Raw genomic sequence first — 18565 nt, 5'->3', positions numbered from 1 at the left:
TTTTATGGCAGCTCTAGCAAATGAACAACATGATTCGCAAAATCATATCCTAAATATAGGAAAACGAAATTTCTAAAATACCTTTTACGCATCTGTGAAAATATCTTTGAGATTTTTCAGAAAGGCCTGGATAATTATAAAAGTTATTCTTTTAATGTGTAAGAAGAGATGCTAGAAATAATTAGCTTTGTTTGTTGTGTTACTATTTCAAGAGTTGCATGGGAAGAATTGTCAAATCAGAAGAGACACTTAATCGTCCCTAAATTAAATGTATATGGTAAAATGTAATTAATACAAACATTTCAAAAATTGTCTCTTATGATAAGTCCCTGGAGATTTGTCAATATCCTTGTTTTCTATATTTTTAAATGTGAAGTAAAGCACTATTCAATACTCTTAAGAAATTGTTTTTATTTTCCTATATTTATCAAAGTCTAATTGGTTCTAATTTCAGTTATTAACTGTTATTTTAAACGTTTTGTGGTATATTCTTACTGCTTTAATTCATATCCAGTATCTTCTTGGTTTGCAAATGGGATGTATTTCAGACTTACTATGAAGTCATAAAAAATACTGATTTTTTTATCAAGTGAAATCTCTTTACTTGATATTCTTAGTGTTATTCCTGGTACATTAGGTCTCAGGATTATCATGTTATATCTTAACATTTTTTCATCTATAAAGAGTTACAAAAAAAAAAAAAAGAGTTACAGTCCTCTATATTTATGAGTCAGATGTTAAGAGTCACCGTCTTCTATGAAAACAAGCTTAATCATCGTTTTTAGAAATCTGTTTCGCATGCCACAGACACATCCAAATATCCCTGTCAGCCGTATTATTCTTATAATGAACCCTCTTCAGATCTTTCCATTTGACAATTATCAGCAATAAACTAGTCACAGTCATTTTAAGCCTTTGTCATCTATTGATTTTACTCTAATGCTTATTTGAAATCTCTCCTGTAAACTCTGGTACAAGCCAGAGTTTGCATTTTCAAAAAAGAAGGACATCTCAGAGGCATGCAAAAAGGACTGTACTGTGTATATGAAACCACTTATGCTTCATAGAATAGATACTCAGGCACAGGCCTCTGAGGAAACATAACTCAAGATAAAGAACACCTCACACTGGAATGGATGAACTGATGAAGAAAAATTTATTATGGTTATTTGTTTAGAATAATGTTTAACTTTGTTTTAATGTTCTGTTTTTTCGATATATAAGGGAACTATCTGTTCTTCTTCTAAAGATATCTAATTCACAACAGTTTTGTAATTCTGCTTTGTTAAGCTGAAATGAAACATTTTATATTGGAACTTCCCTCTGCCTCACTTCAGCTTGTCAGTATCTCCTGGAGAGGAGTTTGTATCCTGGTCTGGCATCCCAGTTTCTGTGGCTGCTGTCTAAGGAACACCTCTAGGTCACCCTCTAAGGTCACCTGGCTCTGGGAATCAGTGGGGTTTATGCTCACAGGTCTCACAGGACTTTATTCAACAGAAAAAGTTCTTAAACAGCTACCACCCCAAGGGTAATACCAAGAGACAACCGATAGAGAAGTCCAATCTTTCTGTAAAAGTCCCATTAGCTTATTTCTGTAGCTCTGGTCTGAGAAGCAGGCTTCTAACTGAACACAGGGCTAAGGGCCTACTGTAATCCTCCCCAGAGACCTCAGAGGGAGGGCCTTATCTCTGTGCTCTCCCTCTGCCACAATCTAGAGCACAATTACCTCCCACAGAGGAACTGTATACACATCTGGTGTCCTGGTTTTTGTGGCTGCCAAGCAGTGGAAACCCCTTGAGTGCCAGGTTCTGATGGACTGCAGGATTTGCATTCCCGGGACAGGGGTCTCATGGGTTGTAACAATTAAAGAGAATTCTTGGCTGGCTACCACCCCCCAGTCACAGCACAAACCAGACTGAATTATACCCCCATTCTTTCTGTGAAAAAGGTCTACTTGTGTGTCCTGGAGCTTCAACCTTAGGGGCAGGATTCTGGTTTAGCATACATCTATCGACTTACTAAGGTGATCTCTGGGTCCTAAGGCAAACAGATGCCATCTTTGACCCGTCCCTCTGCATTACTACAAGTCACTGCTATCTCCTGGAATGGAGCTTGGACCATTATTTGATGTCCTGATTTTCATGACTACTGCCCAGGGGACCCCTCTAGGCTCTCTGGTAGCTAGTGGGACTTTCACTTGTGGTCCTACAGTACCGTATATATTTGCATACCTTAAAAGCTGCTACCTGAGTGTCTGGCTTCCAATCAACTTGAATCTAAGTGCTGTCTGAGATCCTCCCATTTGGGACTCCCATAGGCCTTGGCACACCCTCAATTACTGGGAGCCACAAAAAATAAAAGACTGCTTGGACTATCACAAAGGTTTGAGAGACAACCAAAACCTAGGGCAGTTAAACTATATTACAAAGCTGTAATAATCAAAACAGTATAGTATTGGCATAAAAACAGACAGATTGATGAAACAGAATAGAAAAACCAGAAATAAACCCACAAATACATGGCCAATTTATAACAAAGGAGCCACAAATATATAATGGGAAAAGGACAATCTCTTAATAGATGGTGTTGGAAAACTGGAAGGCCACATGCAAAAGAATGAAACTGGACAACTATCTTACCCCATAAACACAAACTAACTCAAAACAGATTAAAGACTCGAACATTAAGACCTGAATCATAAAACTCCTGGAAGAAAACAAAAGCAGTAGTTGACATCAGTCTTAGAGATGATTTTTTTGGGTTTGACACCAAAAGGAAAGAAAAGAAAAACTAAAACTCTTCTGCATAGCAAAGGACACCACCAACAAAATGAAAGGCAACCTGCAGGATGGAAGAAAGTATTTACAAATGATGTATGTGATAAGGGGTTAAACAGCCAAAATAAATACAGAATGCATAAAATAATAGCAAAAGGCAAATAATCTGATTAAAAATGGACAGAAAATCTGAATAAACATTTCTCCAAGGAAGATATACAGATGACCAACAGGTATATAAAAAGGTGCTCAATGTCACTCATTATTAGAGAAAAGCAAATCAAAACCACAAAGAGATATCACCTGTAAGACTGGCTACTATTAAAAACACAAGAAAATGTGGAGTAAAGGGTACCTTTGTGCACTGTTGGTGAGAATGTAATTAGTATAGCCAACTACAGAAAATGATATGATGGAGATTCCTTAAAAAGTTAAAAACTGAACTACCATGTGATCCAGCAATTCTACTTCTGTGTATTTATCCAAAGAAAATGAAAAAAAACAAACAAAAAACCAAACTTGAGACTATATGCACCCCCACATTTCCTGCAGCATTATTTGCAATACCCAAGACATGGAAGCAACCTAAGTATCCACTGATAGATGAATGGTTAAAGAAAATGTGATACACACACACACACACACACACACACACACACACACACACAGGAATATTATTTAGTCATAAAAAAGAATGAAATCTTGCCACTTGTTACAATATGTATGAGCCTTGAGGGTATTGGCTTAAGTGAAAGAACTCAGAGACAGGCAAATACTGTATGATCTCACTTACTTTTATGTGGAATCTTAAGGGTGAAAAAAGCTCATAGATATAGGGAACAAATCAGTGGTTGCCAGAGGTAAGGCGGGTGGACAAGATGGGTGTAGGGGGTCAAAAGGTATACATCTGGACACAGATCCACACAGAAAGAGAATGCCATGTGAAGATGAAGGCAGTGATCTACTTGCCAGGAAATGGCAGACTGCCAGCAAACCACCAGAGGCTAGGAGAGACACATGGAACAGAGGCTCCCTTAAAGCCCTCACAACAAAGTAACCCTGGGGTGCCTGGGTGGCTCAGGTGCCTAAGTGTTTTTGGCTCAGACCATTATCTCATGTCAGGCTCTCTGCTTCTCCCTCTCCCTCTGCCCCTACCCCCCAACCCTGCTCCTGCATGCTGTACCTCAAATTAGTAAATAAAATCATTAAAAAGAGGAAGAAGAAACCCTGCTTTTTCTTGGATTTCTAGCCTCCAGAACTGAGTCAATAAATTTGTGTTGTTCAAGTTACCCAGTCTGTGGTATTTTGTTACAGCTGTCCTAGAACACTAACACAGCTATCCAAACATTATACCTTCTAAAGAAAGGTCTGCTCTGTGCCAAGCTCCAAGGGCCTAATTCCAAAGTCTGGAATAAGAATGTTTTTGTTCACCTGTGATCTTGAGGCCACAATAGACAGTTTATGCTAACAATGTGATTTATGGTGGGGGCCATGGGCTTCACCTCCGAAGGGACCAAGGAAATTCATATTTAATGGGGTGCCTGGGTGGTTCAGTCAGCTGAACGTCTGACTCTCTAGGTTTCGGCTCAGGTCATGATCTCATCAGTCATGAGATCGAGCCCCATGTCAGGCTCTGTCCTCAGTGGGGAGTCTGCTTGAAGACTCTTTCCCTCTGCCTCGTACCCCACTTACTCACACTCTCTCTCTCTGAAATAAATCTTAAAAAAATATATATTCACATTTAGCTAGTTTTTAATCTATACAGCCTTAGTATAGTGCAAAATAATTATCAACCCTTACATATATGATACACATATATGTAATTTGTGGTAAAATAAACACAAAATTTCCCATTTTAACCATTTAAATTGTATAATTCAGTGGCATTAAGTACATTTAAAATGTCCATCTATCAATTATTCATCTCCAGAAAGTTTTCGCTGACACAATCAGAAACTCTGGGGAGGGGTTAAGATGGTGGAGGGGTAGGGTGAAGGTAAGTTTGTCTCCTTCCTCGAATACAGCTAGATAAGTATCAAATCATTCCCAAGACCCAAGAAATCAATGAGAAGCCTTAGAGAATAAAGCTGCACATCTATAAATAGAAAAAATGACCAATGGAAGGTAGGAAGTGTGGAGAGTTGATTCATGGGAGAAAAAAAGCCACCACCACTGCACAGGGGAGGGAGCCCTAGTGGTGAAGTGGGTAGTAAGAGAAAAGGGGAGAGAGAAAGAGTTTGTGGGGGGGGCAGTGAAAACACACACACAGGACTATACAAGAAAACTGTTCCCCAAAACCATTGACTGGAAAAAAGGAAAGAGTTTCAATACTGCCAGTCGTTTTTTGTTTTTTTAAAGATTTTATTTATTTATTTGACAGACAGAGATCACAAGTAGGCAGAGAAGCAGGCAGAGAGAGAGGAGGAAGCAGGCTCCCCGCCGAGCTGAGAGCCCAATGCGGGGCTCAATCCCAAGACCCCGGGATCATAACCCAAGCTGAAGGCAGAGGCTTTAACCCACTGAGCCACCCAGGCGCCCCCTTCCTTTATTTTTTAAATTAAAAAATTTTTATTTTATTTTGCTTTATTTATTTATATTTATTATTATTATTTTTAAAGATTTTATTTATCTATTTGACAGAGAGAGAGCGATCACAAGTAGGCAGAGAGGCAGGCAGAGAGAAAGGGGGAAGCAGGCTCCCTGCCGAGCAGAGAGACCGATGCGGGGCTCGATCCAGGACCCCGAGATCATGACCCGAGCTGAAGGCAGAGGCCCAACCCACTGAGCCACCCAGGCGCCCCTATTTTTATTTATTTTATTTATTTATCCCAAAAGAACGAACAGGAAGAAGTGATGGCCAGGGATTTAAGCAATACAGAGAGAAGTAAGATGTCTGAACCAGAATTTAAAACAATTAAAAGGATACTAGCTGGACTTGAAAAAAGCATAGAAGACACTAGAGAATCCCTTACTACAGAGATAAAAAAGCTAAAACCTAGTCAAGCTGAAATTAAAGATGCTATAGCTGACAGCAAACCCAAATGGATGCCATAACAATGAAGATATATAAAGTGAAGGAATGGATCAGTGATGCTGAAGATAAAATTACAGAAAACAATGAAGCTGAGGAGGAAAACAAAGATGATGGATCACAAAGGTAGACTTAGGGAACTCTGACTTATTAAAACATAGTAACATTCATATCATAGGAAGCCCAGAATGATGAAAAGATAGAAGGGGAAGAAAGTTTATTTGAACAAATTATAGCTGAACACTTCCCCTTAAGTAATCTGGTGAAAGACACAGACATCAAAATCCAAGAAGCATGGAGAACTCCCATTAAATTCAACAAAAGCCAGCCATCGCCAGGGGTACCATAATCAAATTCACAAAATACACAAACAAGGAAAGAATTCTGAAAGCAGCTAGGGGAAAAAAAAAAAGTCCTTAAGCTACAAGGGAAGACAGATCAGGATCACAGATCTGCAACAGTAACTTGGGGGCCGGAAGAGAATGACAGGATAGATAGATAGATAGATAGATAGATATTTATTTATTTATTTATTTATTTATTTTTAAATTTTTATTTGAGAGAGAGAGAGAGTGAGAGAACATGAGAGGGGAGAGGGTGAGAGGGAAAAGCAGACTCCCTGCAGAGCAGGGAGCCCCATGTGGGACTCCATACTGGGACCCTGGGATCATGACCTGAGCCAAAGGCAAAGGCTCAACAAATAAGCCACGCAGGCAGCCGACAGGATATATTTAAAGTGCTGAAAGGGAAAAAAAGTGCAGCCAAGAATATTTTATCCTGCAAGACTATCATTCAGAAAAGAAGGAAAGATGAAGAGTTTCCCAGACAAACAAAAACTAAAGGAATTCATGACCACTTAACCAGCCATGCAAGAAATATTAAGGGGGACTCTTCAGGGAAAAAAAACACCAAAAGCAACAAAAAAGAAAGGAACACAGAACATCATCAGAAACACCAACATTACAGGTAACAGAATGGCACAAAATTTGTATTTTTCAATAATGACTCTGAATATAAATAACTAAATGCTCGAAGACACAGGGTATCAGAATGCATTAAAAAAAAACGAACACCCATCTATATGCTGCCTATAAGAGACTCATTTTAGACCTAAAGATGCAATCAGAAATTCTGTACCCATTAAACAACCCCTCTGTTCTCCCCTCCCCCAAGGCCCTGGTAACCACTATTCTACTTTCTGTCTCTATACATTTGACTGTTCCAGGTACCTCACATAAGACCAGTCATATGATATATTGTCCTTTTGTGAGTAGCTCTTTTGACTTACCATAGTATTTGCAAGGTTCATCCATGTTGTATCACATATCAAAATTTTACTCCTTTTTATGGATAATTTTCAACTACATGCACATACCACGTTTCTTTTCCATCTACTCATCTGTTGATGGACCTTAAGTTGTTCACACTTTTTGGCTACTGTGAATCTACAAATTTCTGATGAAACTAAACTTCAGCAAAACAAATAATTTTAAAATTCCATTTCCTAAATGAAACAAGAGGAAACCAGAGAGGGAGACAAACCATAAGAGAGGAATAATGTCAGGAACAAACTGAAGGTTCCTGGAGTGGAGGAGGATGGGAGGGATGGGGCGGCTGGGTGATGAACACTGGGGAGGATATATGTTGTGAATGCTGTGTAAGACTTTTGAATCACAGGCCTATACTCCTGAAACAAATAACACATAACACACTATATGTTAATAAAAAAATTCCATTTCCTTTCTCATTTGAATGCAAATAATCTCAAGGTACAGTTTCAAGGGTAACAAAATGCACCCCTAAGTGACTAAACTTCACAAACAAAAATACATGATTCCCTACAATATTCATGCTCCTTTAAGAAACTATATGGAAGAAACTAATAAAATAAATCACCAACATGCCTCCAAGGACACAAGAACAGTATTACTAAAATAAATGCATGTTCTAAAGTTAAGAGTGACTGGAAGAAAATGAAGGCATATACTAAATACAAAATGAAACAAAAACAAGACAAAATAGTATCACAGGCTGACCTTTGCTATATAAAAGCATAACTGAAATAGCCTCTTAGTTACCAAAAAAATAAAAAAAATCTTCAAGGTTATTCATAAAAAGTTATGGATCTTTTCAAATATCAATCTTCATCGTATGCTCATCACTGAATAAAATCTTGACAGAACACACAATTCAAAGAAAAATCCCTAAGGAAATCAGACATAGTAAAATGAACAGGAAGAAAATTCTGAGGATTAGTTTAGGATGATAAAGGAAATATACATATTTGGAAATATATGTATTTTTTAAAAGCATATTGTATCTTTTTTTTTTAGTATTTTATTTATTTGAGAGAGAGTGAGAGAGAGAGCATGAGCAGGGTGAGGGGCAGAGGGAGAAGCAGGCTCTCTGCTAAGCAGGTAGCCCATTGCAGGGCTCAATCCTGGGACTCCAGGATCTTGATCTGAGCCAAAAGCAGACATTTAACTGACCGAGCCACCCAGGCACCCTTACCCCTAAAGAGCATATTGCAGCATGTTAAAAAAGTAAATGAGGAAACCGCATTCAAATGTTTCAAACTCTTTAGGAAATTAATACCAATGAAAAAATAACCAGATCTACTGAAAATAATAGAAAATAAAAATAAATTAATCACAGATGGGGCTAAAGCAGTAGGGATATGAAAACAAATTTTAAAAATTTAATACTTTAAGTAGGGAATATATTCACATGATTCAAATTTCAAAAAAAAAAAAAATAGAAACTTCATGTATCTTAAAGTCCTGTATGTACTCAAATAAATTGAAAGCAGGGTCTTCAAGGGATATCTGTAGACCCATGTTTACATGATTCACAATAGTCACAAAAGGTGGAAACAATCCAATGTCCACAACAAGTTAGGAGACAAAATATGGTATATACGTACAATAAAATGTTATGCAGCCTTTTTTAAAGAGAAAGGAAATCCTGACACATGCTACAGAATGCATAAACCTTAAGGACATTATGCTACATTTATGAAGTCAGTCACAAAAAGACAAATACTGTATGATTCCACTTACATGAGGTACCTAGAGCCAAGTCAAATACATAGACACCAAATGTAGAATGGTATTTGCCTGCCAGTGGGAGGAGTGAATGCAGAGTTGCTGCTTAATGAATACAAAGTTCTAGTTTTGTAAGATGAAAAGAGTTCTGAAGACTGGTTGTTCAAAAATGTGAATGTTCTGAACACTACTGAACTATACACCTTAAATGGTTAAGTTCATAAATTTTATGTTATGTGTATCCTACACAAAACAAAAATACTCCTGCCCAATGGCATCTAGCCACAGTCCAGTTCCCATGTGCCCAGCCCTCTGAAACCACTTTTACCACTTTATCATGAGTTTTCTTATGCATAAATAAGCAAGTACAGACAAATGAAGCAAATGCATACACTATTCTGTATCTTGGTATTTTCATTAAACAATGTAGTTTGGAACTGTTTCATGTCAAACACCGAAAACTTCATCATTTAAGAGCAACATTTTACTAACTTTAACTTGTATAGCAAAGTTTTTAATATAACAAAACTTACCAGTATCTGGTGGACACTGCCCATTATAAGGGAACCAATTTCCTTTCACAGTGAAAGGACTTTTCCTGTTGCTTGTTGAACCAGTTCCTAGCTGGCCATTACCACCAAGTCCAAAAGAATAAATTCGTCCTGATGAAGGAACAAAAGCAGAAGTGTGCTGCCTAGAGTAAAATGATAGAAAATCTCAGACTTAATGTTACCTTTCAAACAATTTACATTTAGAAAAGCACACAATAATTAACTGATGTACTTTTTCTCTTCAAAAATACATTAACAAAACCTTTACAGTTCTAAAATTTTCTGTATAAACTAGTTATTAAAAGTCTTACTCTACACTGAATAAATTTTCTACCACAAAGGTAGGCTGCATAAGCATGACCCTGAAAATTTCTACAACTGTCCAAATTTAAAAAGGCTCAGACCTATAGTGGAATTCCTAATAAGAGATAATTCAGTACAAGGGGTAGCATCTAACTATATTGTCCAAGTTCTCCCCTTTCCTTCCCTATAAAATTCTAGCCTAAAGCATCTATAAGGATCCACCTCTGGACACCAATCAGAAGTTTTATAGTAAGAAGTGGGCAAGTAATCCAGTACCAATTGGAAGATTGAGGGGTGTGTGTGTGTATAATAAAACAATGCATAAATATATAAAATAAAACAATGTTTCCTTTTTTCTAAAGAAAGTGTTTAAAGACACTAAGTTTTAGGGTGGTTTGATAATATATTACCTACACTGGCAAATTCTTTCAGGGCACCTTCAAAGTCAGTTCAAACAAATACAAATAGTTTTCAGATTTCTTTGCTTTTCCCTGTGGCATTCCCTTCAGTTCCTGGCAAACTAACCTGTTATTTAAAAGGGGTTTTCAGTCAAAGGGGTCTTCAAGTTACCTAGTCTGAGTAGAATCTAAGTAGAATCTAAGTACTGCCCCAAGTCTCTTCTAAAGAGATTTCCAGAGGTTAAAGGGCTGATGCTTTTTCCCCTTTTAATGTCTTTTTTCCCCTTCTGAGAGTCAAGACATTTAAGATCTAGAACATTCAAAAGTAATTCTATATACAAAGGAATTTAAAAAGTCACTGTGCATGCCCAGGAAGAGGTGCAGGCTCAGAAAAGATGGGTGCCTGGGTGGCTTAGCTGTTTAAGTGTCTTGCCTTTGGCTCTGGAATCAAGCCCCTCATTGGGCTCCCTGCTCAGCAGGGAGCCTGCTTCTCCCTTTCCTGCTCCCCCTGCTTGTGCATGCTCTCTTTCTCCTTATCAAATAAATAATCTTAAAAAAAAAAAAAAAAGAAAAGAAAAGAAAAAAAAGAAAGAAAGAAAAGACAAGACCCCAGAAGACCTTATGTTTACACCTCAAGGCTTATGTGTCCTTGCCACAGAGATAACCTATGACAATCAGGAAAAAAAAAATCAGCAACCCTGGAAAAGGGATCTGATGTCCAGAGCTATACATTATTAGAGTCAATTGTCCAGTTAAAAAAAAAAAAAATCATAGGACTTACAAAGAAATTGGGATGTCTGGCTTATTTAAAGGAAAACAAAATTAACCAACACAGGTAAACAAATGATACAGCCACTTTAAAAGGCAATTTGATGGTTTCTTATAAAACTAAACATACTATTACAATAAGATCTGCAAATCATGCTCGTTATTTAACCAAAGTCGTCAAAAAGTTGTGACCCACGAAAACCTGCACACAGACATTTTTAGTTGCTTTATTCATAATTGCCAAACCTAGGAAACAAATAACATATTCTTCAGAAGGGAAATGCTTACATCCAGACAATAAAATACTATTCAGTGCTAAAAAGAAATCAGTGATCAAGCCATCAAAAATGGAGGGACCATAAGGGCAAATTACCAAGCAAAAGAAGCCAATCGGAGAAGGCTATATACTATACAATTCCAACTTTATAGTATTCTGGAGAAGGCAAAACTAAGAGTAAAAAGATCAGTGATGGCCACAGGTTAGGTAGGTGGAAAGGATGAATAGGTGGATCACAGAGGAGTTTTATAGCAGTGAAATTACTCTATGTAATACTATGATGGTAGATACATGTCATTATACATTTCTCTGAACCCACAGAATGTACAACACCAAGAGTGAACCCTAATGTAAACTATGTTTATCTGATAATGATTTGGCAATGTAAATTCATTAACTGGAACAAATACACCACTTTGGTGGAGAATGTTGATGATGGAAGAGCCTATGCATATGTAGGTGCAAGTACAATGGAAATCTCTGTACCTTCTACTTAATTTTGCTGTGAACCTAAAACTTCCATAAAAAATAAAGTCTATTTAAAAAAAAAAACAACAAACCCCAAACTGGGGCACCTGGGTGGCTCAGTCAGTTAAGCATCCAACTCTTGGTTTTTAGCTCAGGTCATGATCTCAGGGTCGTGAGATCAATGCCACGTTGGGCTCTGTGCTCAGCTAGGAGTCTGCTTGAGATTCTCTCTCTCACTCTGCCCCTGCTCCCACTCTCTCTCTCAAATAAATAAAATCTTTGAAAAACGAAAACAAAAAACCAACAGAAACTATCCCCAAGAAAAACCAGAAGGAAAATCTTAACAGATAAAAACTAAAATAATTATCTTAAAAATGTTCAAATAACTAAAGGAAGACAAGAAAGTCAAGAAAACAATATATGAACAAAACGGAAATATCAATAAAAAGGAACAGAAAGCCTAAAAACAAAGAGAAACTGTGGAGATGAAAACTACAGTAATTAAAATGAAAAACTCACTAGAGAGATTCAAAAGCAGATCTGAGCAGGCAGAAAAAGAAATGAGGGAATTAGAAAGAAGTCTCAGGAACAGAAAGAAAAAAGATTAAAGAAAAGTTGAAGAGAACCTAAGGGACCTACAGGATATCAAACGGACCAATATAGTTACTGTGGGAATTCCAAAATGTAAAAAAAAAATAAAGGGAAAGATCAAAGATATAATGGCCCAAAACTTCCCAAATTTGAAGAAAGACATTAGCATCCAAGAAACTCAATGAATTTCAACAGGATGAACTAAAGAGACCCGCACTTAGATATATTACACTCTGTCCAAAGGTAAAGAAAGAAATCTGATAGCATCAAGAGAGAAGTGACTTGTCACACCTAAAGGATCCTTAATAAGATTATGAGATTTCTCACCAGAAACTCTGGAGGTCAGAACGGACTAAGCTAACACAATCAAAGTGCTTAAAGAAATAAACTATCAACCAAGAATCTAATGTCTGGCAAACTGTCCTTTCAAAGTGAGAGAGGAATTAAGATTTTATTCTAATTAAGACTTACAATTAAGATTTATATATAAACAAAAGCTAAGGGAGTTGGTTATCTATATACTAATAATGAACAATCCAAAAAGAAATTTAAAAGACATATGATGAAAACTACAAAAAAATTACTGAAACAAATTAAACAAATTAAAGACATAAGTGAAAAGACAGCTCCTATTCATGGCTTGGAAGACTTAATATTGTTAAAATGTCAAGACTTCCCAAAGTGACCTACAGATTTAATTCAATCTGTCTCAAATCATTGAAACATAAATTCAAATCATGATTAAGTAACTCTATATACCCAGGAGATCAGTACCTAAAAACCTGGCAGTAATAGGATGAGTAAATAATTATATATGCACATAATTGAATAAAACACAGCAATGAGATCTAATGAAGGCAAACCACAGCTTCACACATACAGATAATCAATACAACAAGTTAACATGTTATAAGAAAGTCACCAAAGACTACCTACAGTGTGACTTCAAGTATCTGAAGTTAACAGCTGGCAAAACTGAACCATATATATATATACACATATATATAAATTTTTTTGGGGGACCATATTGTATAGGGATATCTACTACATAGAAAAAACTAAGCTAAATGGTTAAAACTTAGTCAAACAAAGTACATTTTGTTTTTTGGAAGTCTACCTAATTTAGTCCACCAAAGGTGAAGCTCAATTTCAACATTGTGACTCTTCTATTTACTCCCAAGAACTGGGAACCAGTATTCTAATTCAATTTTTACCAATAACTAATTTTATGTGTTAAATAATTAACTGCTCAATTTTCTCATTCTTTAAGCTAAAAATAGATGGATGGAACACCTGGGTGGCTCAGTGATTAAGCATCTGCCTTCAGCTCAGGTCATGATCCCAGTGCCCTGGGATCGAGCCCCGTTGGGTTTCCTGCTCTGTGGGAAGCCAGCTTCTCCCTCTCCCACTCCCCCGGCTTCTGCTCCCTCTGTGGCTGTCTCTCTCTCTCTGTCAAATAAATAAAATCTTTAAAAAAAAAAAAAAATGGAAAAGAAAAAGAAAAAAAGATGATTTGTACTTTCTCTTCAAGTGTGATGCTATATACAATGTATTACATATTCATTATTAATATCTTGCCCCACCCAGTTAAATTTGTTTCAAATAGAGAAAAATAAAATAATCAGTAGAAAAGGTATTTCTCCTGTTAACTATTACTCCTCAGCAGCAAATTAGGCATTTAGGAAAGAAAGTTTGTATCTTAGATTCCTTAATTGCTTAACAATTTAAAAAAAAAAAAAATTCCCCACTTCCAGCTAGGAACTAGTATCCTCCAGTAATCTGCAAAATGACCGACAGAAAGGGAAAAAGGAAAGACACCCCATTATGTTCTTCAGGCTTTCTAGAAAACAAGGAATTATTCCTTTGGCCATATTTATGCAAATCCACAAGAAAGGTTATACTGCAGACATCAAGGGGACAGGCCCTATTCAAATAGGAATGCCCCGCAAATGTTACCATGCATGGCAAAATGAAGTCCACAATGTTACCAAGCATGCTGCTGGCATTGCTATAAATAAACTAGGGCAAGATTCTTTTTGTCTAGAAAATTTCTGTGCATGCTGAAAACATTAAACGCTCTGAGAGCCAAGAAAGAGCTTTCTGAAACACATAAAGGGAAACGATCAGACAAAAAGGAAGCCAAAGAAAAAAAGGACTTGAATTCAACTGAAGTACCAGCCTGCTCCACCCAGAGAAGTACACTTTGTGAGAACCAATGGAACGAAGCTTCAGCTACTAGAACCTGCTCCCTATAAATTTATGACGAGGTAGGTGTAAAAAAAAAAAATAGAAGACCAAAAAAAATCCTAAATAATTGTGTTATGGAGACTAAGATACTCTCTTATATAATAGCTTACCTTCCACAAGCAATCTGAGTGACAATGCTTCCCATAAGTTCAAAAACTTTCCTTGGGTTTATTTCATGACTGGTAGAGTTATGACCCAATTGACCATACCCTCCAGCTCCAAAAGTAAACACTCCACCTTCCTAAAAAAAAAAAAAAAGAAAAAAAAGACAAAACTCTTTATCATTAGAAAGCCTGATAAAAGAAAATAATCTTTAAGAAAACAGGTTAATCTTTAATATATGCAGTCAATTTTTCTCTTCTGTTGTCTTTGCAATTTAACAGACAACAACTGACTTTTCAGGGTAGAATCCCTTAAACCTAAGAGAAGTGCAGGCTATTTTCACATATTTTAAAAGCACCTATGTTCTTATCATTATATTTAGTTGAAGCCATCATTAAAGAGATACTAATCATTTTTTGCATTGCCTTTCATGGTCATTATATTCACGATCTTGTTGAATCCCAAGTACGTCACCTGTAATATATCACAAAACCTAAAACTGGTTATCATCTTCAGTTTTCAAACTAGTTATGCTTTTATACAAAGCCTCTGCAGAAAGAGTACAATTAAACCAGAGTGCACAAATACATCTCTTTTTAACACACAGCTGCTACAATGCAGGGTTAGGGGCGTCAACCCCTTGTGCAGTCAAAAATCCACATACAACTTTTGCCTCTGCCAAACTTTACTAAGAGCCTACACTTCTGAGTGAAAACCTTACCGATAACATAAACAATACCTAACTTAACTTTTTTGGTATTTCTAGGCTACACAGTTTACCTATGAGTTTTTTCAAATTGTTGCAATCTCCAAAAACTTTACCAATGTATTTGTTGAAAAAGATCTGTGTATAAGTGGACCCATTCAGTTCAAACCTGTGTTATTCAAGGGTCGACTATATATAGTCTTTAAAAAATTCATGGTAAAATATACAACTGGATTAGGTTAAATATATAAAAAAGTAATTTGTCATAACAGCTTAACACAAGCACAATTGGTTTTTCAATTTAACTACTTCTCTTCAGAATTATAGCTGTATAGACAATTTTATGAATATAAATATTCATGCTAAATTTAGTATAAATATTCATTCATACTAAATGCTTTTGGCATTTAGTATTGTAAGTGTATATATGACTATGTAAGGAAATTGATTTTTCTTTTTAAAACTTTTTATCATGAAAATTTCAAACTATCACAAAAGTAAAGACATGTATATATAAATAAAAATATATATACATACACACACCATCATATAACCATCACTTGGCTTTAACAAGCAGCAAAAGTTAAATAATCTTGTTTCATCAATGCCCCTCCCATTTTTCTTCAGGGTACTTTTAAGCAAAAAAAAAAAAAAAAAAATTAAAAAAAGTACTAAACAAGCACTAGAGTACTTTAAAGCAAACGGTGGACATCAAATCCTTTCACCTATGAATGTGTATATATCTTTAATGACATATACCTCGCACATATATAAATACAAAACACAGTAATATATTTACAAAATTAATATTAATTTCCTTTTTTTGACAGAAATGGCAAAGTGTTTATTTTTTTATTTATGGTTTTTGTAACTGGTATCTTTTTTTCCCAGTTTTATTTAGGTATGATGAATTGATGAATAAAACTGTATATATCTGAAGTATACAATGTGATTTCACATACGAATACATTGTGAAATAACTACCACAAAGAAGTTGTTAAACACACCCATCATCTCACATGCTTTTTTTTTTTTTTTTAAAGAATGCTTCAGATCTACTCTCCTGGCAAATTTCAGGCATAGAATACAGTATTGTTAACTAGTCGCTATGCTGTACATCTTATAACAGAAAGTTTGTACCCCTGACCAATTTCCCCCCATTTCCGCCCCAATCCGAGACCCCGGGAAACAACATTCTATCCTCCATTTCTACAAATTTGACTTTTCTTAAGATTCCCCACACAGATGACATGATAATGGTATTTCTCTTTCTCTCGCTTATTTCACTTAGAATAATGTCCTCCAGGTTCATCCATGTTGTTGCAAAGACAAGTATTTCCCTCTTTTTTGTGGTTTAATATTATTCGTGTGTGTGTGTGTGTGTGTGTGTGTGTGTGTGCGCGCGCGCGCGCGCATATACATGTACATTACACATTTTCTCATCTGGTAATGGACACTTAGGTTTTTTCTTGGCTATTGTGAAAAATGCTACAGGGTCACCTGGGTGGCTCAGTCGCTGGGCACCTGCCTTCAGCTCAGGTCATGATCCCAGGGTCCCCTGGGATCCAGCCCCACATCGGGCTCCCTACTTGGTGGGAAGCCTGCTTCTCCCTCTCCCATTCCCCCACTTGTGTTCCTCTCTCGCTGTCCCTGTCAAATAAATAAATAAAATCTTAAAAAAAAAAAAAAAAGCTACAGTGAACGTGGGAGTGCAGTTAACTCTTCAACAACCTGTTCTTATTTCCTTCAGGTATATACTCAGAAGTGGAATTTGCTGGGCCATATAGCTCCATTTGTAATTTTTTGAGGAACCTCCCTCCATATTGTTTTCTATTTGCACCAGTTTACATTCCCACAGGCAGTGGGAACAAGGATTCCCCTTTTCTTCACATCCTCACCAGTATCTGTCGTTTGTTTTTTTGGTAATAATCATCCTAACAGATGCAGGGTGTTATCTCACTGTGGTTTTGATGTGTGTTTCCCTGATGACTGTGAGGTTAACATTAAGCATTTTTTCACGAACCTGGTGGCCATTTGTTATATTCTTTGGAAAAGTACTATTCAAGGTCCTTTGCCCATTTTTAAACTAAATTCTTCATTTTTTTTAGCCATTGAGTTATAGGAGTTCCTTTTATATTTTGGACATTAACCCCTTACCAGATAAACGGTCTGCTAATATTTTCTCATTCCATAGGGCTGCCTTTTCGTTTCATTGACTGTGTCCTCTGCTGTGCAAAACCTTCATTTGTAGTTCTATTTATTTTTGCTCTTGTTACTTGTGCTTTTAGAGTCCTATCCAAAAATGATGACCAAGACCAATGTTTTTCACCAAATGTTTTCATCTAGGAGTTTTAGTTTCAAGCCTTACATTAGGTCTTTAGTTCATTTTGAGTTATATTTTGTTAATGGCAAAAACAGGGGTTCAATTTCTCTCTTTTGCATACAGACAACCAGTTTTCCCAACACCAGTTATTAAAGAGACCAAACTTTCCCACTGTGTGTTGTTGGTGCCTTACCACTGATTAGTTAACTGTACAGATGTGGGTTTATTTCTGGGCTATCCACGGTTTGACTGGTCTATGTGTCTGTTTATGCCAGTACTATACTGTTTTGATTAGTATAGCTTTGTAATATAGCTTGAAATCAGGAGCTTGATGCTCCAGCTTTGCTGTTCTTTCTCAAGATTGTAGGAGACTACAGTACCCCCACTTTAAACAGGTCATCCATTTTTTACCCCTGCTTATACAAAAGTCACCTATTCTGTACCTTTTTACTTAATAATATATCCTAAAGATATTCCACAGCATAATATAGAGATCTTCTTCATTCTATTTTATAAGACTTGTAAATACTGTTTTACAAGTCCTGGGTGGTTACTACAGTTTATTTAACTAGAGTGCTACGGAAAAGACATCTGCATTCTTTCATTCTTTTGCTATTAAAATAATGCTGCAATTAAACTTTGTGCACATATAACTTCCTATCTTTGGGACAGATTCTTAAAAGTAGGGTTGCTAAGTTAAAATATGTATATGTGATATGCATAATGAATTTGTAAATGAACCTGAAAAAAATCTGACATCTTTATGATAGTGTGTTCACACCCATTAACATGTATGTCTTTACATTTATTGTTTTTTTAAAGTCTGTTTTTAAATTGCTAAGGTAGGTTTTGCACAAGGAAACTGCTTCATAAAGCAATCCTAATTTATTTGCAAAATGTTCTTCCAGAAAAACAAAAGATATATGGATACGAAACTGTATTCTAACTTAAATCAAGGGAAAATAAAATATTTTTCTAT

At 36.2% G+C, this 18565-nt stretch overlaps 1 protein-coding gene across 5 annotated transcripts in view; it reads right to left on the bottom strand.

Annotated features, from left to right (window-relative positions):
- Positions 1 to 18565, bottom strand: part of HERC4 (HECT and RLD domain containing E3 ubiquitin protein ligase 4) — a 116477-nt gene that overhangs the window by 56669 nt on the left and 41243 nt on the right. For all 5 annotated transcript variants that reach the window (XR_004380783.1, XM_032841960.1, XM_032841930.1 and 2 more), the window contains exons 7-8: positions 14566 to 14696; positions 9386 to 9546 (exon numbers count right to left, since the gene is read on the bottom strand). Coding sequence is in view for 4 of the 5 variants with exons in the window: in XM_032841960.1 (XP_032697851.1) it covers positions 9386 to 9546; positions 14566 to 14696 (292 nt within the window). In the remaining variant the exon portion in view is untranslated. The remainder of the gene's footprint in view (positions 1 to 9385; positions 9547 to 14565; positions 14697 to 18565) is intronic.

Source organism: Lontra canadensis, unplaced genomic scaffold (assembly GCF_010015895.1).
Source record: "Lontra canadensis isolate GAN:19392208 unplaced genomic scaffold, GSC_riverotter_1.0 scaffold3, whole genome shotgun sequence".
NCBI lineage: Eukaryota > Metazoa > Chordata > Mammalia > Carnivora > Mustelidae > Lontra > Lontra canadensis.
The sequence above is the reverse complement of the archived record's forward strand: the minus strand, read 5'-3'. Positions and strand labels throughout refer to the sequence as shown.